Below are 27249 nucleotides of genomic sequence, written 5' to 3'. Positions count from 1 at the left end.
CGTTTGCTTGCCTCATATTAATAGTAAGTTCCTTGTACTCAAAGAAGGACCAAATATTTGCATTACCAATGCTTCCCAATGACTTCTTTGTGTCTTCATGTGTCACAGTATTAAACACTGGTTGTCCTTTAACTGGAGTAAGCTGTAGAAGATCCCCAAAAACTATGACATGTTTTCCACCAAATAACATGTCATAGTCTGTCCTTAGAATTTTGCTGCATTCTTAAATGCACAAAGGCAAGCATCAAGTTTGATACCATGCTCACCTCATCAATAATGAGAACTTGCATCTTCTTCAATACTCTTGAAACTTCCAAGCATGCTTCTCCAGTTAGCGTGTGGTATTGTATTTTGTTCTCATGCTCCACTGGTAACATTAGCAAACGATGTAAGGTGATTCCTTTTATGTTATATGCTGCTAACCCAGTTGGAGCAGTAACCACACAAGACAAAGTTGAATCCGTTTTTTGCTGTAGGTAGCTTCTGATGACTTTTATTAAGAAACTTTTTCCAGTTCCAGCTTGTCCGCTTACATACATCCTGATTGGATGAAATGATGTGCATGAGCACTCTTTTTTTTCATGTAGTAATCCGTGATCAATTTTGTTTCTGATCTCTTCATAAATTTGTTGCTGCTCTTCATTCAGTTGTCTTTCCAAATTTGGTAAGTCTATAAATTATTCTTGAGCTTGATTCATAGCCGTTTCCACTTCATTCATGGCTATTGCAGCTTCATTTTCAACGATTGGTTGTCCTAGGGGATCTTGACTGAGTGTTCCTGAACTTTGGCTGTCTTGAGAACTGTCTCTAGCTACTTCAGCTGCAATTGTAGTTTCCTGTTCAATTTCTTCATTTAACATTTGCACATAATTTGTGAAAGTACTGCATTCTATGCTGTCTTTGCAAGCATTAAAGGAATCTTCATAGCTTTGAAATTCTCCCAGTAGTTTATCCTCTGTACGTCATGGTTTAAACAGCTGTAAAAGAGCCAAGTAGTAAAATTCCTTTTTGTCAGTAGTGTCGCAACTCAGCTTCCTGTGATTTATCAAACTTCCTTTTGTTTCCTTCACCAAACATCCTTCCTCACCAATGACTTTATATTTTCCATTGTTGATGTCTTCTGTGGCTTTCCGTGAATAAATGTAGTTCTGCAGCACTTCATAAAGACACATGTTCTCTAGATGAAGACTTCTCTTGGGATAATATGTGTCCAACATGTTTGATTTCAAAATATCTGTACTTTCTGGGTCATTCTCGGCCAAATATTCAATTTCTCCAACAGATTTCAGTACCCGATTTCTCATTGCTGCAAGGCCTAAACTTGCCCAAATTATTCTTCTTGATTTCGAGTAGAGACTTGCAGAAGATAACCTATCTGAACATTCGTAGGATCCAATTTCTCGATGCGATAACATCTTTAAACTGAAACTGTACAGCTTCTTACTGACAGTCTTCTCGTGAGAAATCTCTTCCCACATTTCTTTCAATTCAGTTTTTTCTGATTTAGTAATGTAAGACGTTACATATCGAGCAACAGCAATTGAATTGTCAGCTACATACTGTATATCCATGTTAGCATTCCACATGGATAAAATGACTGGGTTGTAGTCATTTATATTTTTTGATTCTTCTTTTCTTTTAAGGTTGTAGGTATTCTTAGGTGATTTTCTTGTAATAGTATGTCTCACAGATGACATAACACTGTTTACTCTTCCATTTGAAAGAACAGGTCTAGGAAATCCAAATCGACATTTAGTGTAGTATTTATCTTTGCTCTTGTATTTCCGTCGACAGTATTTTCCACACCGATGACTTTGGAAACGTAAAACTTGCTCCTTTAACTTTTTCTCTTCTGTGCTTTTTGGTATAGCACATGTTGCATATTCTTCAATGAAAGATAACACTGCTTCATCAGTATCTGTTCCAAACTTTGGGGCATCCTTGATCCACAACAGCATATGAATATGAGGAGCACCTCTTGCCTGGTACTCTTTTCTCCAAAAGAAATCCACTACTTCTCCAAGGAGGTGGATTTTTTTTATTGCAGATGAAGGACATCATAGCCTCAAATCTATGATTGAAATATCTGCAAACATTAACCGGATCCAATGAGCACAGTTCTCCTGCTGTCTTGTATTCGATGTTTTTAATGTTTGAATTTGCCTCTCGTAGAAAATCCAGTAAATCATCCCAAGCGTACTCAGCACAGCTTAGGGTAAGGAACCATGTTGGTGTTCCTAAATTCCGTAACATGCATTTTAATTCACCATGGCGTCGGTACCAATATTCATTTGTCCCACGCTGACAAGCCATCAGATTGATCAGTTGTGTTTCCAAATGATCATCTCGGTGCTGCACTTTCTTCATAAAATCCTTAGCAGACACATTTTGTAAATGTACTCCACTTTTTAAAATGTGATTTACTGCATATGATAATGCAGACAAGTCGCTTTCAAATAAAAGATGGAACAAATAAGGAATACTTTGTCGAAATCTGGGATCTTCTGCATATAGTCTTGTAGTTCTATACTCAGAAGCTGGAATCTGTTCTGGACGTTCATCGTATCGTCCTCCTTTTCCTGTAGGAAACAGCTGGGGAAAACATCGAGCTTCCAAGCTCTCCTCCCATACACTCACGGGAGTTCCTTTTGCTTTCTTCATCTGAAACAGATCAATATTGTCTCCCATAACTTCCTTTAAATGAAGAGGATGTATGCTAAAATGTTCATAAATTTCTTCTTCCTTTGACTTGTCCACTTTTTCAATTTGTCCAGTTGGTGTTTCTGTGTCTTCTTGTAAATCTTCTTCTTCTTCTTCTATATAAATTGATTCATACCATTTGTTATTCCTTTTCAAATACAAATTTGCTCTTTGTACTTTCCGTACATCTACCAGCTCCTGCCAAATCTTCTTATTCTTTGTAGGTACACCATTAACCAGAATAACTAATGGTTCAGTTTCCAAAGTATCTGCATCAATAGTTTCCATATTTTTTTTCAAATCCAAGGGCAAATACACCACTCTACCTTTTAAACCTCTCAGTAAATCTGAAGGAGGTAATTTACCAGTTTTGGGCTCCATACGTACTATGGTCTGGAAAGGATCAACACATTGAATAAGTATAGACTCATATGTATTTAATTCAGAAAGTTCGGCAGGAATAGCATCCAATTCTAAATTATTATGTACAGCTCTGGTCGGCATTCTATTTTCCTCTAACTTGTTGTAACAGTATTTACAAATACGCTGATCTTCACCCAATTCAAAACAATTTTCAAGAAATATATATGTGGCAAAATCCTTCCACTTATAATTATCTTCATTTTCACTTTTTCTGTAGAGATCAACATTCCTGGTTTGTTTTCTATAATGAGTTCTGAGGCAACAAATACAAGTAATATTTGGTCTTTCATTAGAGATTATTGCAAATTTTGTTATTTGATCATTAAATGCCTTACTTACAGAGGGTTCTACATTCTCTTCCACTTCTTCCTCATTTACTGTGTCCTTTTCTGCACTTTCTTGTTCTGGACCAAAGTAACAAAACTGAATTTCATCAGTAACCTTCTCTACATCTGATACCGATCCACGGAACAGAGCCCTATTCAATTCATCTAACTTTATTGCTGGACTTTTAGCAAAATACAACCGTCTCACAAACTTTCTCATTTCAGTATGATGAACAGCCAGCATCCTAAAATGATGAAAAACACTTTTACACACTTTTATAGATAGACAAGCCAGAGAATGTCCCTGCAAACCAGTATTCTCTCTCACTCTGCATGGATCTAGACTTTGAAGCACCTTAATCTTCTGTTTAACACTTTTTTTACTATATTCTCTTAGAAACTCACGAAATTTATCAATAGATTCCTGACGCACAGTGCAAATACTACTACAATTCCAAGTGTACACTGGGGCTTTAGGACGTCTCCCCATAGCCTCATCCGCCATCACTTGTACTTCATCTCTTGGAACCATTTTCTCCTTCTCCATTATACAACCATTTTTCACTTCATAAGCACGACTTCTGGTGTCAACTGCATGCAGCAAACTATTACTTTGAAAATAACTCTCTTCATTAAAAAAAGGTTCACTACTTGAACTATGCATCCATTCTCCTAAAAACACTTTACAAAAGTTTATTCTTTTCACTAGTCTTTTCCTTTTGCTTTGTGATTTCAGTACATTGACCATTTTATCTAATGTACGCATCCTGTTCAAAATTAAAATGAATAGTTTCCTTTTTAATTCTAAAGCCTTTGCTGCAATGGCTTCAATTTCTTTTTTTCTTTTATAAAATGTAGCTTTTTTCTTATATTTCTTCACATCCTTTATCAAATTGGACATAACTCTTCTCAGAAACATTTTTCTACGAATCTCTTTAAACGCTGTTTTTCTTTTTAAGTTAATCTTTATTGTTTCTGAAGGTACATTTGCATTAACTAAATGCTCAATTTTTTCCTGTTGTTTTCTATTTAAAACATTCTTTCCAGTACAGACATTTTGTACATTTTTCCTTTTTTTGAAGATATTGCTTAAAAAATCTTTTGTCTGCTTACCAGAAGACTATCTCTTTTTCCCAACATGAGCATCTCCAACTAACTTAGGTCCTCCAGTTGTCTTCAAATATAGTTTTTTTTGTGGTTTTTCCTTAGTCTGGATTTTGTAGGCATCTTAAATTTTGTTCACTGCTCTTCAGCAATACCTGAAAAAAACTAAAAAAAAATTCCTTTATTTTATTTAAATATATTACTACATTTTTTATGATGTTTTCAAATCTTAAAATACTATGTACCCCTTTCCTACAAGTGAAAATCACAATAACACCATCACAAATTAAATATCTAAAAACAATTCCTGTGTGCACACAGAGTCATGGTTTGAAATTAGGCAGAAAACGAAATTTCTTTGCCAATTGGAAAGCACACTTACTACTCTTTTTTTGGCAAGTGATATGTACTTTTACAGTCTGACACATTTTGAATCCACTTTTCAGATTCTGAAAAAAGCACATGTCCAAACAGCTTTTTGAGACCAGAAACATGTGTAACCTGGGTGACTGACTACACTCCAGCAAGGGCAACCAGCCTTAGTGTTGCTGAATGTATTTGCATTACTGACTGCAACCTCAAACCCCACTCGGTTGTGAATACTATGCATGATTCCACAGGATAAGCAGCTGGGTGTGTGCTAAGAGTCTGCGTCTGCAGAAAAAAAAACTCCCCCTTTCCTACTAATGCAACTGTAAAATTACCAGAGTAATACGCAATAAATCTCTGTCTATAATTCCTCTTTGCACACAGAGTCATGGTTTGATATTAGTCAGAAAACGAAATTTCTTTGCCAATTGGAAAGCACACTTCCTACTGGTTTTTTTGGCAAGTGATAAGTACTTTTACAGTCTGACACATTTTGAATCCACTTTTCATATTCTGAAAAAAGCACATGTCCAAACAGCTTTTTGAGACCAGAAACATGTGTAACCTGGGTGACTGACTACACTCCAGCAAGGGCAACCAACCTTAGTGATGCTGAATGTATTTGCATTACTGACTGCAACCTCAAACCCCACTCGGTTGTGAATACTATGCATGATTCCACAGGATAAGCAGCTGGGTGTGTGCTAAGAGTCTGCTTCTGCAGAAAAAATAGCTCCCCCTTTCCATCTAATGCAAATGTAAAATTACCAGAGTAATACGCAATAAATCTCTGCCTATAATTCCTCTTTGCACACAGAGTCATGGTTTAATATTAGTCAGAAAACGAAATTTCTTTGCCAATTTGAAAGCACACTTACTACTCTTTTTTTGGCAAGTGATATGTACTTTTACAGTCTGATACATTTTGAATCCACTTTTCAGATTCTGAAAAAAGCACATGTCCAAACAGCTTTTTGAGACCAGAAACATGTGTAACCTGGGTGACTGACTACACTCCAGCAAGGGCAACCAGCCTTAGTGTTGCTGAATGTATTTGCATTACTGACTGCAACCTCAAACCCCACTCGGTTGTGAATACTATGCATGATTCAACAGGATAAGCAGCTGGGTGTGTGCTAAGAGTCTGCTTCTGCAGAAAAAAAACTCCCCCTTTCCTACTAATGCAACTGTAAAATTACCAGAGTAATACGCAATAAATCTCTGTCTATAATTCCTCTTTGCACACAGAGTCATGGTTTGATATTAGTCAGAAAACGAAATTTCTTTGCCAATTGGAAAGCACACTTCCTACTGTTTTTTTTGGCAAGTGATAAGTACTTTGACAGTCTGACACATTTTGAATCCACTTTTCAGATTCTGAAAAAAGCACATGTCCAAACAGCTTTTTGAGACCAGAAACATGTGTAACCTGGGTGACTGACTACACTCCAGCAAGGGCAACCAGCCTTAGTGATGCTGAATGTATTTGCATTACTGACTGCAACCTCAAACCCCACTCGGTTGTGAATACTATGCATGATTCCAGAGGATAAGCAGCTGGGTGTGTGCTAAGAGTCTGCTTCTGCAGAAAAAAATAGCTCCCCCTTTCCATCTAATGCAAATGTAAAATTACCAGAGTAATTCGCAATAAATCTCTGCCTATAATTCCTCTTAGCACACAGAGTCATGGTTTGATATTAGTCAGAAAACGAAATTTCTTTGCCAATTTGAAAGCACACTTACTACTCTTTTTTTGGCAAGTGATATGTACTTTTACAGTCTGACACATTTTGAATCCACTTTTCATATTCTGAAAAAAGCACATGTCCAAACAGCTTTTTGAGACCAGAAACATGTGTAACCTGGGTGACTGACTACACTCCAGCAAGGGCAACCAACCTTAGTGATGCTGAATGTATTTGCATTACTGACTGCAACCTCAAACCCCACTCGGTTGTGAATACTATGCATGATTCCACAGGATAAGCAGCTGGGTGTGTGCTAAGAGTCTGCTTCTGCAGAAAAAATAGCTCCCCCTTTCCTACTAATGCAACTGTAAAATTACCAGAGTAATACGCAATAAATCTCTGTCTATAATTCCTCTTTGCACACAGAGTCATGGTTTGATATTAGTCAGAAAACGAAATTTCTTTGCCAATTGGAAAGCACACTTCCTACTGTTTTTTTTGGCAAGTGATAAGTACTTTTACAGTCTGACACATTTTGAATCCACTTTTCAGATTCTGAAAAAAGCACATGTCCAAACAGCTTTTTGAGACCAGAAACATGTGTAACCTGGGTGACTGACTACACTCCAGCAAGGGCAACCAGCCTTAGTGATGCTGAATGTATTTGCATTACTGACTGCAACCTCAAACCCTAAAAGTATTCCTCATTTATAACAATACACCCTATTTTATGGTGAAAACATAGTCCATATTATTTTACATGTTCCTTACATTTAAATTTCTCCCAAAACACAAAACGATAAACACAACTTCAACAAAAGGAATTCCAATTCTATTATTCATTTCTTAATTTACCATATACATCCCCTCTCAAACTCATAACTCACCTTTAAAATTAGTTAGTTGTGAAAGAAATGTGGCACTCAAACAGCAGATTATCAGAGCCAGGATCTCTGTTCTGTACACCTCTCTCCTCTCAGCAGAACCAGATAATGGCAATGTTTCCCTCTCTTTTTCCACACATATACATGTTAATTTCAAATCTCAGTGCTTCCCCCTTTTTTTCAAATGTAATCACACATTTCTATTGGTTGAAAACCAACCCTTTTCCAAAAGTACCCTTCCCCCAACTTGACTTCAGCCTAGTACCCTTCCCCCAACTTGGCTTCTGCCTGCTACCATAGCAACAGCTCTTGAAACACTGCTGTGTAGAGTTAGGTCAGAAGTTCACCACACAATGTTTCATTTCCAAAGAGCAAGAGTGCTTGACTTTTCAAACCTAACAGCAAATCCATAGTACTGTTCTTTGGTAACACATTTTTCTGTACCAATACAAAACATGCTTCTATATATTGACACCTACAGCCTAGTTTTTAGTGTAGAATGGTATGAAACAGCCAATGAGTTCTTTTTATTTTAAAAAAATATGTATGCCTCCATTTCCAAACTGTCTTTCATTACTTTTTCCCATTCTACTGAAATACACCTCCTGAGTGCATCCCGATCTCCTTGGAAGATGTTCACAGTGTGGATTGTAGGGCACAGCTATGTCTTCTGGAGTGAAAAGTATGCAGAGAAAACAGGTATGGTGAGAGACCTTGCTTTGCCAAATGTAGACATTAAATGGATTGGTCAGAGAGGGTTAAAGTGGCACCAATTGATGCCATTGGTGAAATCCTTCATGCAAATCCAACACCCTGACCTCATAATAGTGCACTGTGGTGGCAATGACCTAGGCCCTTTGACTGGGGTAGGTCTGGAAATGCTTATGAAGGAGACCTTTGCACAACTGTTTTCACTTTTCCCTAAAACTGCCTTTGTGTATTCTAACATATGCCAAAGGCAAAAATGGAACTGGTCCAATCATTTTTGTCCGCAGATTGACAAAGCAAGAAAGCACGTCAATAAATCTGTTTCTGCTTTCCTCCGAGACTATGGTATGGGTTCCATTTACCACAACAACTTGCGTTACGACATGCAAGACATTTATAGAGGAGATGGTGTACACTTCACTGATGAAGGGAACAGAGTCTTCCTCTTGAACCTTAGACTCTGCATCGGTACTTACTTGTAGGTACCACTAAAAAATCAAATCACTTCATAAACACAACGGCTCTTTTTAGAGCCCCCTAATATCTAAACACTTAAATCTGAATTTTATTTCTTTTTTTATTTTTTTTTTCTACCGTACGCGTACGGTAAGCTCACCGTAAGCTTACCGTACGCGTACCCCGCGATTTTTTTTAAAAATTAATAAATGTTTTTTTTGTACTTTTCTGTCCTTCTTTGACCCCCTTTCAAATGTTAGGGGGTCTGTAACTCTCTTCCTTGCCCCCTTTTCAAGTTATCTCCCTTTTTTTTCTGTGTGAAACACACGAAATGGCGGCCGACACTTCCTGATTTCGTCCGATTCGAATGTTTACAGTCATGTGACAACCAATCAGATTTGAGCTCGCGCACGGCACCGTACGCGTACGGTAAGCTTACCGTAAGCGCACCGTAAGCGCACCGTAAGCTGCCACAGATATATATATTGATTTAAATGCTATTTTCTCAGGAACTACTGAACAGATTTACACCAGACCTACAAAAGGCACTTCCTTGACCTGTAGACTACCTCTCTGCCAAATTTCAAGTAACTCTGTTCAGCCGTTCGGGCTGTAGCTGTGTCTAAAGGTCCTATGGAAAAATGCATGGGAAAAACGCGTTTTGGGACCCCCCTTTTTTCTCAGCCCCCGCTTGACGAATCCCCCCGAGACTTTCAGGGTAGGAGCGGAGCGTAGCGCCCCATTAGTTTTGAAAATTTCGCGAGGATTCGTCGACCGGCGCCAAAGTTATTCCAAATAGAATGTTGCGGTTTTCCTATGGAAACAGGGTCCTAACTATAACTACCTACTGGCGACCGCCAGTAGGTAATATATATATATATATATATATATATATATATATATATATATATATATATATATATATTCTTATGCCACAGAACTCAGTGGCATTTCACTGACGTGACCCAACGGGGCACAAAAATGCCTGGCAAGGAGAGAACTTTTTTACATATGGTTGGTCCATATCTGTAAAGGCAGAGACGAGTTATTGAAAATAATGCATGCTTCCACAGTAATTACCAGTGGCTCTTATCGATTCAAGCATGTCCATTCATTTCTTTTGGGCATTAAATGGCATTCAGAAATGATGACGATCTACGACTGAATAATTTGTCGTACTTCATCCGACAAGATGCACTCACACTGAATTTGCTGCAACAAATCAATAGGAAAAGAATGGCCATCGAGCAGTATGTGATTGGTTTCGGTGTCTGTTGTTGCCCTTCTCTCCATCAAACCTCTTGCCACGGCTGTCTTTTATTGTTGTATCATCTTTGAGCACAGAGAAGCAGTCATAAAGACCAGTAACATCACAGAGCCAAACAACAGAGATGCATTAGGGCAGGGTGAATTGAGAGGAGAAAGAAACAAACTTTTGGACTTGTTGACCTTATGCCTATGTACAAAGCTCGCTTCTCACTTCTCTCTTTTTGGTACTTTGCTTTGACATAAAAAGTATTTCTGCGAGCCGAGATATTTACCTCTGACCTTTTTATACCATTATCTAAAGGTGATGGGTCTGTACTCTGTGTTTACTTCTTTTATTCTGTTATTTACTTTTAGCTCCAACAGAAATGTCTGCCTGCCCTTTGACTGTTCTGGTGTCCAAATGCTCAGGGGAATGAGCTTAAAAAAAGCAATAGTTCACGGTTTTATTCTACATCCGGCAAATGTATTCTAAGGTCAGAGTTGGTGAGCTTGGTTGGTCAGTACAGTTACCACCATCCTTAAAAGCCTGAAGATGTTTAGCACTATTTAACATCGAACACACGATTACAAATTTTACGAAATGAAGATTGTTCGTGTAGAACTTGAAAAAGCCAAAATGAACAAGCAGACGTTTGAAAGCATCCATCAGAGAAAATATTCTCACTCACTTTGTACGTATTTTTCAAGAGTTCTACTTCAAAACATGTGTGACAGGCCATAGCTTAAGCCTACATGATGTGAATATGAACAAGTGTCCTTAGACTGGGAGTAGATTGTTTTTCTTTAGATTTAGTATTGCACACCTTGCATGTGTTAATTCTGCGTGAGATGTATTGCTTTCCTTCTCCTGGTGTATAGTCATGCCATTCCCCCCTTTCACAACACTCTACCCTGGTGTGTAATGATAAAGTAATGTCACGTGACACATTTGCATTACTCAACCCAGAGTATATTTTTCTCTTTTTCATAAATGATGCCACACCTCACACCATCCAGCAGTTTGGTTTATTTCCTTCTACGTTGCACCTTGCTAATCTCTGCAATGAGCGATACTGTTCTCAATGCATCTATTAAAGACAAAGTAAAATGCTGCAATACATTGATGAGTAATTGCTCGAATAATTTTTGGCCCAAGATGGATAATATTGTAATAATGTCTGCAAAATGGTATGCTATTGCAGGACTCATGCATATGTCTAAGTATGCTCTACACCTAAATGGGAAGTCCCTTGCGCCACTTGTGCGTCACTTTTTCCATTCTAAAAGTGGCGCAAGGGGCTTGTAAATTTGTCCCTTGGAGTTTCCAGTGAGGGCAACTCAGACATTTCTTGCCTCAACTCTTAGCACCCATCACTCTTGATAGACTTCCCTGTCCCTAAGCAGGCAACCTGCAGTCACGGTTCAAGTGTGTCAGCTACCCCTATTGTCTCCCTCATGAGACTCTGAGGGGCAGATTTATGAGCCCCTTGCGCCACTTTTGCGTCACTTTTCCCATGTTAAAAGTGACGCAAAAGTGGCGCAAGGGGCTCATAAATCTGCCCCTGAGTATTAAACCTGTGGTAAACAGCCTCCTGGTTTTGGTCTTGCACCAGCAGCCTCACTCAGCTTTGGACCACATTCATACTGGCTGTGCTAGTGTTTCCATCATCGAGCACGCTTGATACTCTGGCAAGCTCCCTGTATCTCGTATCTAATCTACTGCTGGGAGGCATGCTTCCTCCTACGAGTAGGCAGCTCTAGCTGTGGGATTGGCTGCTTCAGACACCTCCCTTACATGTATTCTCTCAGGGTTCTCCTCTTAACTCAACTATGCTCTGGTGGATGCCAATGCTATAGTCATCACAGCCTTCACTGGACCCCAATCCAATAAGATTTATAAAGCGCACAGCTGCCAGGTAAAGATCCCGGCGCTAGAAGCAAAAGATGAAACTGATGAAAAAGAAAGTATCGCTGGCTAAATATCCAGGTTTTCAGTTGCTTCCTGAACTGGCTTTCATTAGAAATTTTGCAAAGAAAGAGGAATTTCATTCCATGCTTTCGAAACCTGGTAGGTAAAGGAACAACCTCTGCATAATTTAAGACGAAACCTGGGGTTCTATAGAGTATGGCATTCTCTGATCTTAATGCTCGAATAGTCACATAGAAACATGGGGGCATATTATCAAGACAGGCGATAAAATTATCGCTGCTTTAGTAGCAGAAAACTGCCACTAAAACGTCGATAATGGGCTTGATAATATGCTCTATGGAATTCCAATTGAAGCCCATGTTATACGTCCTTCACATCTAACATGGGCTTCAATTGGAATTCTATAGAGCATATTATCAAGCCCATTATCGCCGTTTTAGCGGCAGTTTTCTGCCGCTAAAGCGGCGATAATTTTATTGCCTGTCTTGATAATATGCCCAGTAGGGGCATATTCACAAGGCGGCGATAGAAAATTATCGCCGCTTTTGCAGCCGTTTTAGGCCGAAAAGTGGCGATAATTTTATCGCCTAATTAGCAAGGTCACGCTAACACGTGAAACCTTGCATTAGCGCCCAAATTCTTAACGCCCAGCTTTGCGGGCGTTCCTGACCTGACACGACAGGAGAAATGTCGCTAAGCGACATTTCTCCTATCATCAAGCCCCACTCTATGAAGCATAGCGGCAGGAAAAGTAGCGATAACCCCTGTTATCGCTAATTTCCGTACGCCTGCTTCAGGACTGACTTAGCCATGATATCCTATGGAAGGTGGATATCATGGCTAAGTTTGTGGGGACCTATCAACAAGCTAACGCCACATTTCGTGAGATTATCGCTGGGTTTCCAGCGATAATCTCACGTTAGGCAGCTAGCGCTAGGATTCTTATCACTTTTGAGATAAGCGTTGCTGATAGCACGCTATCTCAGCGATAAAAATCCACACTAGCTGGCGATAATCATCCTAGCGCTAAGTGCGCTTAGCGATAATTATCGCTGGTTGTTGCTGATATGCCCCCAAGCCTCTTACTGGGATATTTAGGAGCGGTTTTATGAAAAGAGGGAAAAGCAATGAAGATGATACATTTCTTAAGACGGAGCCAATATTGTTCTTTACTGTGTGATTTCACTGATTGAGATTGGGTGACTGGGATGGATCGCACGAGAAAACACAGGAGACAGAATAACTTGAAGAAAGTGCTTAGTCAGAAGCAGAACCTGGCGTCGGACCACCTCGGCAAATCAGCTGCAACTGACAATCCTCGAGCGCCGTCAGCCTAACATTCTTGGGTGGAGCCAGAGGAGAATTCCAATAAGTACACATCATAACAGGGACCCGAAGGATGGGCCTTGCAGCAGCGTTGTGGATGACGTACAGGTGATCGAGCAGGCATCTAGGTAAAACCACATACAAGCATTGCCATAATTAAGTCTGGAAGTGAGAGACACAAGTACAATAGTTTCCGTCGGAACGTATTCCAAAGTGTGTATCGAAGAAAAGCACATACTACCCACTGATACATCTGGGGGCATAAAGAAAGCTTGTTGTTCAACATTACTCCCAGATTTTTTGCTACACAGTTAGGGGTGGGAGCAAGGTCCAGCTCAGCTAGCCAACATTCTTTAGACCACCCAGCCGTTGTATGGCAAAACAGGGATATCTCCCTTTTAGAAGTGTGCCGCCCTAAAGCAGTTCCTGTTCATCGACTCCAGAAAGTCCACCAGGCTTCTCTTAAATGCAAGCTGACCAACCACCTTTTTTTCCGAATGACAGGATAAGATGTGTCATCAGCATAAGAGATTACTTGAATGCCAAATACTTCAATGGTGGAGGCCAAAAGTGGCATATAGACATTATACAGTATGGGGCTCAGAGAGGAGCCCTATGTAACCCCATAAGTGAGAGATTTTGAAGAGTTGGTGAAGGGCTCAAGGATAACACATTGCCCCTTTCAGTGAGGAAGGAATGAACTCCTTTCAAGGCTGAACCCAGCCACCCCTAGCTCTGCTATTCTGTACAACAGTATTTGATGTGAGGGTGCTGAATGCTGCCAACACATCCAGCAGGTTTAGGGCAGCTACATATCCCTGATCTAGGCAAGTCTTGATGAATTCGGCAACATCAAGCAGGTCTTTATACATGCTATGCCTATGGCAAAAGCCAGATTGTGATGGATGCAGTAACAAGGGCTGTTCCAAGTATTTATTCAGCTGATGTTTAACTATCTTTGAAAGCGGCTTGCAGCAAGGGGTTGGACCTAAAATTGTCCGTCTTAGTGGGGTCAGCTAAGTGTTTCTTGAGCAGAGGAATCAATTCAGATTGTTTCCAAATTCAAGGCACTGTACTAGAGGTGAGTGATAACTTAATACATTTATTGAGGATAGGGTAATGACCTCAGTTACTCATGGAGTAGCACTTGGAAGGCAGAGATCCATAGGGGAGCCTGATCTGAACTGTATGATCACCTGCCGAGATCTTACCAAGGAGATCTGGTTGAATCTAAGAATGCTACAAGAGACTTTTGAAGTGGGCATACAGGGAGCTGACATGGAAGATAGGTTGGTCGCATATGGCCAGTTCAGACATGGCCATATGCAAATCAGTCTGACCCTGTGCCTCATGGGAACATTTTCAACACTCCGTCCATCATTTCCTTTGGTTTTGCTTTGTTCGCCATAAGTTGGCAGGGTATGCTCAGCCGTGAGTCCCTTGCTCACGTTGCCACTGGATTCAAGCAAGCCTGGCTGAAGATGGCTGAAATGCCAGAAACCGGTCCTAGGAAGCTTGTTTCCGGTCCAGGGAACACATGGCTTGGGAGTTCGGGCTGGACTGTTCCCATGAGGCACAGGGTCAGACTGATTTGCATATGGCCATGTCTGAACTGGGGTAGCAGAGTAGGCTAAAGAACGGTGATGGATTAAACCCAGATCAGTTGACTGGGGGTGAGTGCTTGCAATGTTCAACACTCCGTCCATCATTTACTTTGGTTTTGCTTTGTTCGCCATAAGTTGGCAGGGTATGCTCAGACGTGAGTCCCTTGCTCACTTTGCCACTGGATTCAAGCAAGCCTGGCTGAAGACGGCTGAAATGCCAGAAACCGGTCCTAGGAAGCTTGTTTCCGGTCCAGGGAAGACATGGCTTGGCAGTTCGGGCTGGACTGTTCCCATGAGGCACAGGGTCAGACTCATTTGCATATGGCCATGTCTGAACTGGGGTGGCAGAGTGGGCTAAAGAACGGTGATGGATTAAACCCAGATCAGTTGACTGGGGGTGAGTGCTTGCAATGCTCAACACTCCGTCCATCATTTCCTTTGGTTTTGCGGTGTTGGATCATATGCAGGGTCTCCTGCGAGGTTATGTTGGAAGAGAGATCAAGGGCCAGCTCCTATGTGGTGTTAATGAGATTTTGAATGGTAGTTTTGAGAATTAAACGTTCCTGGTTAATTTCCTTGAGCTTAGCAGCAGTATCTGAGTGTGTATTGTGGCTCTTGTGGAGGGGAGGATGGGGGTTGGCATGTACAGGTTTCCAAAGTGAAGTCCTCACTGGGGATGCATCTTGTAAGACAAGGCGGGATCCGTAGATGTCCTTGATTTCATGCTAATGGTAATAATAGTAGCAGTAATAAGGCCTCCATAAGGGGGCATTTAATTAATGTTGTGGGATTCGAAGAAAGCCGCAACTAACCCCTTTATAGTCAGCTTGGGGCAAACCTTAGGTCTATTGGTGCAAACCGGGGAAGTAGGGGTGAGCCAATGTCATTTATGTCAAGTGAGCATAAATAGAAATGTTTTGAGTGTGGGGGCGAGGGTTAGGGTAGTGCCATTGGCGCGTAAGGATCATCGGTGCCAATAGGAGTGAGGCTTTGATGGCAGGGGACAGAGGGCAAGGACGGAGAGATATAGTGGGGGCCTCTAATGTAGTCTGAAGCGGTTGTGGTGGGGACAGGGCTGGGGACATGATTTCAGGGGGCAACCAATATAGGTGAGTCAGGGAGCCTTTTAGAAAATTCAGGGTTCTGTGGTATAGGAGTCATGAAATCAGCCTTGTTATTACAATGATCAGTGTTATGCCGTACCGGGGTCGTGAAGTCGGCCCTGTTATTACAATGATGGGCAGGGGACAGGGGGCAGGAGGGAGAGATATAGTGGGGGGCTCTAATGTTGTCTGAAATGGTTGGGCAGGGGACAGGAGTTCAGGGGGCAGCCATTAAAGGTGAGTCAGGTAGCAACCTTTTTAGAAGATTCAGGGTTATGTGGTATAGGAGTCAAGAAATCGGCCCTGGTATTACAATGATGAGCAGGGGGGTGCTTTCTCCTCACTGTACAGGCCATCAGTTGTACACAACCTGCATCAAAAAAGCCTCACATATGCTTTTTCATCTACTGCTGTCCAAAAAGATACAGCAGCCTCAACATACACGTGATGCACAGCTATGCTTCACTGCACACACCACATGGTTCCTAGATTCCTGGAATGGGTGCCTATGCTGAATGCCAGTTGAGTCTTGGCATGGATGATCAAGACCCAGGAAGTGAGTCCTGCTTGGTTACTTGCGCTCACAACCACATCCACATATAACAGAGGACACTACACTTTTCTCCTGACACTCATAATTTAAATGTGCACTCATCAATGTCACTACTTATCCTTTGAAGACATTAAAAAAAATATTTACCCACAAACCAAACATTATTGATCAGGTAAAACATAAAAGGGCACAAGTTTGGACACAGTCTGTTATCAATTAAGACTTTGAAGTGCTCAAGCTATGAGTCATGTGCCTGCATCAAGGCAAATAGCAAACCGAAGCACAGCCGCTGAATGCAGTGGTTCTACTGTTAACTGCATCCTGATCCACATGATGACCATCAGTAGATGACTTCCATTGTTATAGAATGGTGAATGATGTCTACGTCTAGAATTGCATGTCATAATAAAGTATACAGAGATGTTGTCTGACATAAATATTGTCCTCATTTATTTTACAACAATTTTTATTGATTATCAGTGAATCAAGACTGTAATCAAAGAGAAAAGCCAAAGACAATAAGGCGTTCGGTTACATACCCCAGTGTACAGTAGAAACACATGTCAGTTCAGGGTATTAAGGCACGTCAGTGGTTCTTCAGGCTACTCATCCATCCCGCCATGGCCAGAGCCATGAGTGATTGCATTGCTAAAGTCATTCTCCAACCATTGCAAATACCCAACCCCAACTATCCCCCCTATCCCCTCCCTCATCAACCTCCCAGGCGTGTCACTTAAGTGCTGTCAGCAAAAGATAAAGAGAACTGATGTCACAGTGGGTCAACCTGTCAGTATGGAAGAGAGCTGCATGAAATCAGGCATATCTCCCAAGCGCCACCATCAAACGTGGGGAGACAAGAAAAGGTGGGGTCAGAACTGATTAAGCATTAATCTATGGCTTCCACAGGGTCGTCCGCATTTGCATCAATTGTATCATCCTCAGGGGACTTGAGAGCCACAACACGCCTCTCCCAGGCTCTCACCCTCTCCATTGCCTTCTCACTCCCCGTGCGATTTGCAATTTGTAACTGTTAGACCTGGCACCTTGGCGTGAGTCTCCCTTCCACTTTTTGTTGCTGTGCCTCATGTATTTTGCTGGTGTTAGCTGCTCAGAGCGCTGTGCAACTGCCAACCAGTGCCACAGTGAAAGTGCTCCCTGTATAAAATGTATATGTTGGTTGGATTCCATGATTGGCTTATTTGGTTTACTATCAGACCCCAGTAAAGTGCACCAGGAGTGCCCAGGGCTTGTAAATCCAAATGCTGCTAGTGCGCTTGCAGCACTGGTTGTGCCACCCACAGAAGCAGCCCTGTAAAGTGTGTCTAAGGTCTGCCATTGCAGAACCTGCGTGCAGTCTGGTACTGTCATGCTGACTGGTCAAATGCACCCACTCGCCAGTCCCTAAACCTTCCCTTTACTTCATATGAGTCACCCCTATGGTAGGCCCAAGGGCAGGGTGCATTATAAGCATAAGGTAGGACAAGCCCTGATGTGTGTGGCATGTCCTAATAGTGAATTACAGCCATTTTTGTTTTTCACTATTGCAAGGCTACCTGTTCTCATAGGCCAGAATGGGCTGTTAGAATTGTTACATTCTATGATCCTAACAGACCCAGGGAACATGGTAGAAATTCGAGTTTAGTATGCCCGAACTCAGAATAATAAAATACATATTTTAGTAAAGTTTATTTTAATATTCTGTGTTTGCAAATACCACTTTTAGAAAGCTGGTATTTGCTTGCCTAACCATTTCAGCCCGCCTCTGCTATGATGTGTATCTGCTGTCTGGTTTCTGTGAGTGACAGGGCTGGGGAATTCCAGGAGACAGGCTGGGGCAGCCCGGTGGTGAATAGAGAGATTTACATCCAGATGGGTGGGAGGAGTACACCTGGCCTCTGAATAGGGCTGTGCTCTGCCACCACAATGCTGGCTCCACCTCCTGTGGAGCGGCTGATGTCTCTGACCTGAACCCTGAATGGAAAGTCGGAGTCATGTCAACAAAGTGCTCAGGAACTGGTTCTGGCTGGGCAAAGGCCCCTCTATCCCAGTGGAACAAAGGAATTAAGGGTATAAGTATTGGGACACTGCGCCCAAGAAATTAGATCCTGCTTGACAAGAAGAACCTCTGCCTGAGGAGAAGGAACTGGGAAAGCTGTAAGGAAGAGTACTGTCCCTGACCTGGGGGATTGGCCTGCAGTGGTTGCCTTGCTGCTGAAGGAGAGGAGAAAGACTACAAAAGACTTTATTTCAACTTGTGCTTTCAAGATCTCCAAGGGCCTGAGTAGAGCTGGCCTCCTGTTAAGAAGTCCCAGGAACAAAAGGACTTCAACCCCAGCTTCCCCCTGAACTCTGCTGTGTGAGTTCTGCCCCTCCTACAGTGCTGGAACCAGTTGTGGGGCCTCTGGGAGCTGTGCCTGCTGTTGGGAAGCTGGGCAAGAAGAAAGAAACCAAAGATCTCCACTTTTTCACGCACAGGCGGCTTAGCGAGAAAAGTTCAGTCGCACTGCTCGTTAGCGTGCAGGATTTTATCGCTGAGGAAATCGTCGCAGAGCCTGCTGCTGCTGAGCCTGATCAGCGCTGGGAAAATCATCGCCCCCGCTCGTTAGTGGGCCGAAATTGATCGCTACCAGCCCAGATCCCCGCTCCGCCTGTTAACGGGCAGAATTCTATCGCTGCGAACATCGTCGCAGAGCCTGCTGCTGCTGAGCCCGATCAGCGCTGGGAAAATCGTCGCTGTGCTCGTTAGCGGGCCGAAATTGATCGCTACCAGCCCAGATCCCCGCTCCGCCTGTTAGCGGGAAGAATTCTATCGCTGCGAACTTCGTCGCAGAGCCTGCCGCTGCTGTGTGGAATCGTCGCAGACCAAGCCAAGATCATCGCACCGCTCGTTAGCGTGAGGAATTTTATCGCTGCGAAAATCGTCGCAGACCCAACCAAGATAAACCGTGGTAAAATTGTCGCCCCGCTCGTTAGCGGGCCGAATTTTGTCGCATTGTGCCTTAGCGAGTAAATGTCTACCGGATAAGCTACGCCTTGATTTTCAACGCCGGAGCGCCGCTAAAGAACTTTATCGCATCACCAGGTACTGTGGGTTAAAACTGACGCTAAGGTGAATGATTTTGTCGCTAACCCAAGAACTCTTTCTGAAAGCATATTCTTGAACTGTGTATGTCCTTTTTGTCGTTATTTGGTCTTGTGCTAAGTCCTTATATAAAAGATCACAATTTTTTATATAAATCTAGTGTGGTGTCCATTTGTGGTGTTGTCACTGAGTTACTGTATACGTTCACAAATGCTCTACCTATAACGCTCTGAGATAAGCCTTGTCTGCTCGCGCCAAGCTACCTAGAGGGTGAGCAGGGGTTATTTTAGGAGTGTACCCCCTTACCCTGACTAGAGGAGCGGGTCCCTGCTTGTCACAAGTACCTACCTGTGCCAACCAGAGATTCCCAATTCTAACAGTAACCTAATCACTCCCTCACACTCAGCCCATTTCAGAAAGCCCTGTTTCGCCTTCCAATGCGTGGTGATGACTCTCTTGGCTAGTAGTAATCCCAAATCTATAAATTTACTAGTGATTTTATTCTTTGAGGTGTGAGGAAACCAATGTAAGATACAGTGAGCCATGGAGGGGTCTAGGTCCCTATCAGTGAGATCTGTCAGTAAAGCTTTCACCTCCTCCCAAAAGCTGTCAAGGAACAAGCAGTCCCATAACATATGTTTAAAATCCGCATTGTCTGCAGAACATCTCGGGCAGGACGCTGACTGGGCCGGGAAGTATGCATGCAATCGCGCCGGGGTAAGGTATGCTTTGTAGAATATGAAAGTGCACTAACTGGAACCTCGTGTTCCTCGTACTTTTCCAGGCTCTTTCCACAATTTCACTCCATGTCCTGTCTGGGATGCCCTCTCCTAAATCCGTTTCCCATTTGCACTTTAGGGCTGTCAGGGGTGATAAGGATTCCAGTACCATACGTCTATAGAGACATGTCACCGCCTTAAAGGTGCCCGCTGCCATCACCACATACTGGTACCCCATAGAAGTGGGTGGTTCTGTTAGTCCTCCACCCCAGTGGTTCCTGATGGCCGTCATGACGGCCATATACTGTAAGAAATCACCCCCTGGCAAGTCGTAGCGGGCCTGTAGATCATCAAACGGGATCATGGATCCCTCTTCATAGAGGTCTCCCATGGTGGTCAGCCCCCGGTGTTCCCAAGACTCCAATCTCTGCCAGCTACCCCCATGTGCAAAGGCCCTGCACATCTTTAATGGCATTTCCGGCGCATAGGGACTCTTAATAGAAGCCCTCCTCAGCTACCTGTTTCAGCATTTCCGCGCCGTGGCTAATTCTAGGGTGAGGGATGTGGCACCGAGCGGCAGTCGCAGTATTATGCGGGATAGTTCCATCAGGGGTCCACAAACCACTCCAGGTTCCTCTTCCCCTCTGGTGGCCCTCACTATCCACTGTGTTAGCCATTGAAATTGGGCTGCTAAATAATAAGTCTCGTAGTCTGGGACTGCCAGGCCTCCCTCCGTTCGGGGTCACTTGAGTGTGTTGAGGGCTACCCTGCCCCACAGAAAGGTAGTGATCATTACGTGGAGCTGCTTGAAATAGGTTGCTGGAATCTGGGCCAGCAAGGCCCTAAAGAAATAAAGTAGCCGTGGGAGGGTCACCATTTTGAGAAGCACCACCCAGCCCACTATTGATAGCGGCAGGGAGCCCCAGAATTCAAAATTAGCTTTTGCCCCCCTAATCGCCTTCCCAATGTTACCCTCAAGAATGTCTTCCTGTCGGTGATAAATAAGAGTACCCAAGTAGGGCAAACATCTGTCCTCCAAGTTCACCCCATCTGTGCACTGTGGACCCATTCTATCCTTGCGCACCGGGAAAATACATGATTTTGACCAATTTAATTTTAACCCTGCCACTCTGCTGATAGCATGGAGCAGAGTTTTTGCCCCCTGTAATGCCTCACCCGAATCAGCCAGGAAAAGTAAAAGATCATCTGCATAGAGTGCAATATGATGGACCTTTCAATGTACATTGAGGCTTCGATACGCCCGCCCGATCTAGCATGTGTGGCCAAGGGTTCCATCGCCAGGGCAAACAGCAAAGGGGAGAGGGGACACCCCTGTCGTGTGCCCCTCCCCACTCCACATGCTTCCGATATCACTCCTCCTGTTTTGACCCTGGCAGTGGAGTAAGCGTACAAGAGGGCTGTCAAATTCACAAAGTCGGGGCCTAGTCCCATCTTTCGCATCACATGGAACAGGTACGCCGACTCCAAGCTGTCAAAGACTTTTTCTATGTCTACTGCAAATATCACAGCAGTGTCAGCATTGTAGGAATCCGCCTCCAGCACATGTAAAAATCTCCGAATATTGAGCGCGGTGTTTCTAGTAGGGATGAACCTGGATTGGTCAGCATGTATGAGGGTGGTCATGTGGGTAAGCAACCGAGTGGCGAGGATCCTGCTTAGTATTTTATAATCGCGATTGAGCATGGATAAAGGGCGATTAGCTGTTCTATTCCATGCTGCTTTCCCAGCTTCAGTAGAGGAATAATGATCACCTCTCTAGTGGAGACAGGTAGTTTTTCAAGCTGCTTGGCATCGTTATATAATCGTGTGAGTTGGGGGGCAAGTAGGTCGGTGTAGGCGAGGTAAAATTCTATTGGAAGGCCATCCGTGCCAGGGGTTTTGTTACGGGCCATTCCTTTGATGGCACCGCGCACCTCCCGTTCCTCGATCTCCAGACCCAACAAAGTTGTCGCATCTTCATCCAGCGCAGGTAGGTCAACTGCATGTGTGAACTCCTGCAGTTCTTCGACTGAGGGGGCTAACCGGCTTCGATAGAGCTCAGTGTAGTAGTCCAAAAATAGTTGATCTCCTGTTGGTCATATTTAGCTACACCCATCTGGTCTCTAAGTTCCAGTATAACTGAGCCTCGCCTCACCGGATTCGCCAATCAAGCGAGGAGGGCTCCCGACTTATCCCTTTCAGAATGTGCCCGTGTGATGAAGCAGCGCAGACGGTCCACATGTGCGGCCACTGCCTTCCTAGCAACAACTCCTGGTGCTTGCCCGGGTTCTCAGGTCTATCCTTCTCTAGGGCACGCAAACGCACATTGTCCCGCTGAATATCCTGAAGGAGAACTTTCCTGACCACAGCCAGTTCAGATATGCACCGCCCTCTAAGCACTGTTTTACAGCCGTCCCATTCCACATTGATGGACGTGGCTGTTCCCTCGCTGGCTTGGAAATATGCTGTGATAGCTGTTCCAATAGTGGCGCGGAAAACCTGGTCATCTAAAGCCTCCGGCCTCCAACGCCAGGTGGGGATCTTGGGACATGCATGCGACCATTGCAACTGAGCCAGGACAGGATTGTGGTCAGAGAGCGTCCTAGTGAGGTATTCGCTACTGCTAATCCCCTCATGGACATCAGGTGAACACAGGATGGCATCTAGGCGGACATGTAACTCATGAAGGGCTGAGTAGAAGGAGTAATCTCGGGCACGCCAGGTATCTATTAATCCCCATTTCTGTTGCAGTTACGGCTTGCTTCCGGTGCATTAGGGAGGGGAGGGTGGGAGCGGTCTATGGTGACATCAGTAGTGCAATTGAAATCGCCCCCCAGTAGCAGTGAACCTGTGAGGGTGGGCGCCAACCTGCGTGACAATAGGGAGAAGAAGGCCGGCTGATCCGCATTAGGTGCGTAAATACTGCCCAGGGTAATGTCTCTACCATCTAGTTTCCCCATCACTACCACAAATCTGCCCTCTGGGTCAATCACCTGTGTTTTGCATTGGATGGGGACCTCAGCTTTTGTCCATAACAGTAGTCCTCTAGCAAAGGCCGAGTATGCAGTGTAGTAAACCTGACCCCTCCAGCGACGCCGGAATGCCTTCCCCTTATGTGCCAGGAGGTGAGTTTCTTGGAGGAATGCGATTTGAATACCCCTACGAATCAGATAGGAGTGTATCTTGTGGCGCCTGACCATAGAGTGCATACCCCTCACATTCCACGAGAGACAGGCCAAACCTAATGGAGGTCCCATTGCAGGAAGTGACACATAAAGTTCTTAAAAATTTCCCCCCGTAACACGCCTGGATTCCCTTAAAATACCCCAACTAATAAAACAACCCCAACTCCCCCTCCCCAGGACAGTCACTGGAAAACTAATTCCCATCCAAACTTTACGTAACTGCTCAAAGTTCACTAGTGGTTGCAGAGGTAAGCGGCCGACAGTTCTGGATCCAGATCCCCGCCAGCCGTCCTCCCCCGTCACAGTTACAATGCCCCAGTACAGTCATCCAAGGACTCTTGTCAATTTGAGCTCAGCAGCTATGTTCCTCATTCTCCTTCTCAAGTCGAGATAGGGACCGTCCCCCCTTGTCTGCAGTGCAGCAAAGCCGGACTGCTCCATCAGGCCATCATGTCCGCCATCTGGGGTGTGACGTGTGGCAGCTCCGATTCTTAGGGCTCAGTCTCACTGGGACCTGGTGAACTCACTGACTGCTCTGTTCCCATGCCATTTTTGCTTGAAGTAGGACTGGAGCCTTGCTGACTTTGTTTTGCCACCTCCTGCAGTACTCTGCATCGTTCCAAGCTAAGTTCCCTAGGAGAGGGAGCTCTGGTTCACGCTTTACTGCTTCCTGGACTCTTTTGCAAGGGGGCCGATGGGGAGTCATGACACGGTGGAGCCCTCCACATGTCAAGCCATTCCCAGGCCTCTTGGGGAGTGGAGAAGAATCAGAGGGCATCAAGCATCAGCCACCCAGAGCCTGGCCAGAAACAACATGGCATCAGGCAACTGCAGCTGGCGCAGCTTCTTTTTGACAGCTAAGAAGGAAGCTCTATTATGCTGTACCTCCCTTGGGAAGTCCGTAAAAATCATTAATGTGTTGTTGTCAATTTGCAGCGCCTGTTTCTGGTGGGCTTGCTGCAAAATATGGTCTCTGTCTCTGAAATGCAGTAGTCGTGCTACTATCGGCCGGGGAGGGCCCCCCTGTTAAAGGCGGTCTTGCCGGGACTCTATGTGCTCTTTCCAATGTGTAGAGGGAGGACAGCCCCTCCGGGGCTACTTCTGCCCTAAGCCATTCCTCCAAGTATCGCACCATATTTGTACCCTCCACCTTTTCCAGCACTCCAATAACGCGGATGTTATTCCTGCGGAACTGACCTTCGCTGTCCTCAGCTCTCACTTCCAGGACTTTGACTTTGGTTTCTAGTTCTGTCAATGCTTTCCGCATTGTTGTCATCTCCTCTGGAAGGCCTCCCAGTTCCTTCTCCGATGCAAGTACACGGTCCTTGAGTTTTCGGTGGTCGTCCTTTAACAGGGTTAAGTCTGTGCCAATTGCCCCTATTTTCTCCTCCAGTGCCTCCCTCGAGGCTGTGATTGCCTGCATTATATCGGTTAGCGTTGGCTTTCTGGGGGTCGTCCTGCCTCCTGTTTTCAGCACTTCTTTATCCTCATCTGTCTGGGTGCCGGGAGGTTCCTCATTGAGTGCTGCATACCCTCTTCTCCGCTGTGTTCTCCCCATCGCCTCGGCCTCCACTCTGTGCTTCTGCCCTTGCTGTGTGTGACGGAGAACGACCACGTGTCTCTTCGGTGGTTGATTATCACTGTTGCACTCCCAACGGTCTCAAGACTGTTCCTATCTCTGCATTCACTATTGCCTGTATTTACGCTTGGGCTTCTCTTCTCCGTGCATACCTCTAGCGGCCCTGGAAAGTCAGCTTCAGTTTCAGCAGGGTCTCGCATGGTCTCAGAGCCCTTAGTCTTGGCTCCACCACCGGTGGGGTACTAATTACCTAGTTAACTGCTCATACTTCTTGGTGGTCTCTCTGTTCCCTAGGGTCATACGGCCACTCACAGGGCCTGGTCGTTTTCTTACAGCCAGGTGCCCTCATAACACGCCTTGATCAGAATGTTCTTTCACAGCGCGTGCAATTCCTTTGAAGCACCCTGGAGGGTCGATTCCGGTGTTGCTGGACCGCACTCTGCTGGCCTGGTTGCCTTTGGCCTTTGGATCGCCTGGGGCTCCCTCCATTGCGTGCTTGTATAGTGATCCCAGGTTAGGCAGTTTCTTTCTCCACTCAGCCTAGCATAGTTTATGTCCTCTGGATTACCTAATGATGAGCGGCGGGTGGTCTGATGAGCCTTAGATCACTGCATATTGTTAGGTGCCTTGTGGAGTCCGTGCATTCGACCCGCGGTGGCTCCCAGCGTGTTGGGATACTCTGCCTGTCTGAGGGTGCTGCCTGTTGCTTGAAGGCAGGTGGTTTCATTGTGTGCCACTCTCCTGATCGTTTTAGTTCATTCCTTTATTCATGCCCCTCGCGTGGAGCAATATCAAGAATGCGCAACAGCAGTGTCAGGCTCAATGTCTGTTGTGGCCCCAATGTTAGTTGCAGACAAGCTCTTGGTGTTTGCCAGTCCCTATGTGTAGTCACCTGAGCGGGCCCCGTTAATTTGCGTTCACCCCTACTATAGGGGTGTCCCAGTACTTTCTAGGCGGCAGCGCTGTCACGGGATAAGAGAATCCCAGCCCGCACCCTGGTCGGCAGATCTTCCCACTCCGGGTATCTTCCAGGCTCACCTGTTAACGCTAAGTTTGATGCTGCAGTGCTTAGGTGTTCTCAGCGTAGCCCAGCCCGGGAGGGCGCCATCTTGTCCCTTCCTCTTCACCGCTATTCCGTTCCTGTAGGACAGTGCTAGGAACAGAACCAGGCAAAATACTTTCGCTGTTCACCGGATCTAGTTCCTCACAGGTGGGGTGCCGCTGCCATCAAGTCCCCGCAAACTTGGAGGTGGTATGCGCTACACCGCTCCTCATCACTTCACTCACCGTGGTGTGGCCGCCATTTTGCTGCTTGGAACAGAGCGCCCACTCCGATCCACATCAGGGTCCAGGGTGTGCTTGGCAGGGGGTTTAAGCTCTCCTCTCGCAGCCCTGAGCTCACAGGGCGTTGCCGGTCCTACTGCAGCAGGTCGCGTCCTTCAGAGGCGACAGGCTCACCCACTTCATCAACGTCCTCTTTGCCGGCTCAATGATCGGAGGGTGCCATCTTTGTGCTGAGGATGCCACGCCAGGCCCCTCTGGGTTATTACTGCTACAATCGTATTCGGGAGCAGTACCAAGTACACTGCCCGCCTCCTCTGGTTCTCGGGAAGTTCCGGTCGGCAGACCGCTGATTTAGTCTGCTGCCATGGCTCCTGCTTCAGCGACGTCCTCTCTGCCGGCTCAATGATCGGAAGGCGCCATCTTGGTGCCGAGGGAGCCACGCCAGACCCCTCCGGGTTATCGCTGCTACAATCGCCTTTGGGAGCAGTACCAAGCACCCTGCCCGCTTCCTCTGGCTCTCAGGATGTTCCGGTTTGCAGACTGCTGATTTAGTCTGCTGCCGGGGCTCAGGATTATTGATTGCGGGGATTAGCGGCGGACGGAGCTCTGCTGCCCGTGTCCGTTCACATCGGCTTCAGGCCACTCCCCCATACATATTATGTCCTCATTGTAGTTTACAAAAATATTGTCCCCTTGGGCGTTGATTTTCTACTATTGACTCCAATGAGCTATATCTTTGAACTCTAGCCCAAGAATATTTCACTTATACAGACATATAAATACTTCCTAGCATATTAACATCTCTTGCAAAAGTAAAGGGAATACTGGGAACTAACTGTAGTCTGTTGGGTACTGCCACCAGATGCAGTTACATATCCGTGTCTCCTCTTACCGACTCCATATTCCACAGTTACATGAGTAGACCAATCCATAAACACAATTTACAGGGAGAGCATATGCACTTTAGCACTGATCAGC

At 44.7% G+C, this 27249-nt stretch overlaps 1 protein-coding gene across 9 annotated transcripts in view; it reads right to left on the bottom strand.

Annotated features, from left to right (window-relative positions):
• The window catches only part of LOC146830635 (uncharacterized), a 310983-nt gene that overhangs the window by 238694 nt on the left and 45040 nt on the right, over positions 1-27249 (bottom strand). For 3 of the 9 annotated variants that reach the window (XM_085604820.1, XM_085604824.1, XM_085604823.1), the window contains one exon: positions 12719-13286. The exons of 5 other annotated variants lie outside the window; for them this stretch is intronic. In XM_085604820.1, coding sequence (XP_085460946.1) covers positions 13216-13286 — 71 coding nt within the window. In that variant the 3' untranslated portion in view covers positions 12719-13215. Of the gene's footprint in view, positions 1-11466; positions 13287-27249 lie in introns of those variants that run through there. One more of the 9 variants, XM_085604818.1, reaches the window with a different exon arrangement.

The sequence above is a fragment of the Triturus cristatus genome, chromosome 5_1 (assembly GCF_964204655.1).
Source record: "Triturus cristatus chromosome 5_1, aTriCri1.1, whole genome shotgun sequence".
In the NCBI taxonomy this organism is placed as follows: domain Eukaryota; kingdom Metazoa; phylum Chordata; class Amphibia; order Caudata; family Salamandridae; genus Triturus; species Triturus cristatus.
The sequence above is the reverse complement of the archived record's forward strand: the minus strand, read 5'-3'. Positions and strand labels throughout refer to the sequence as shown.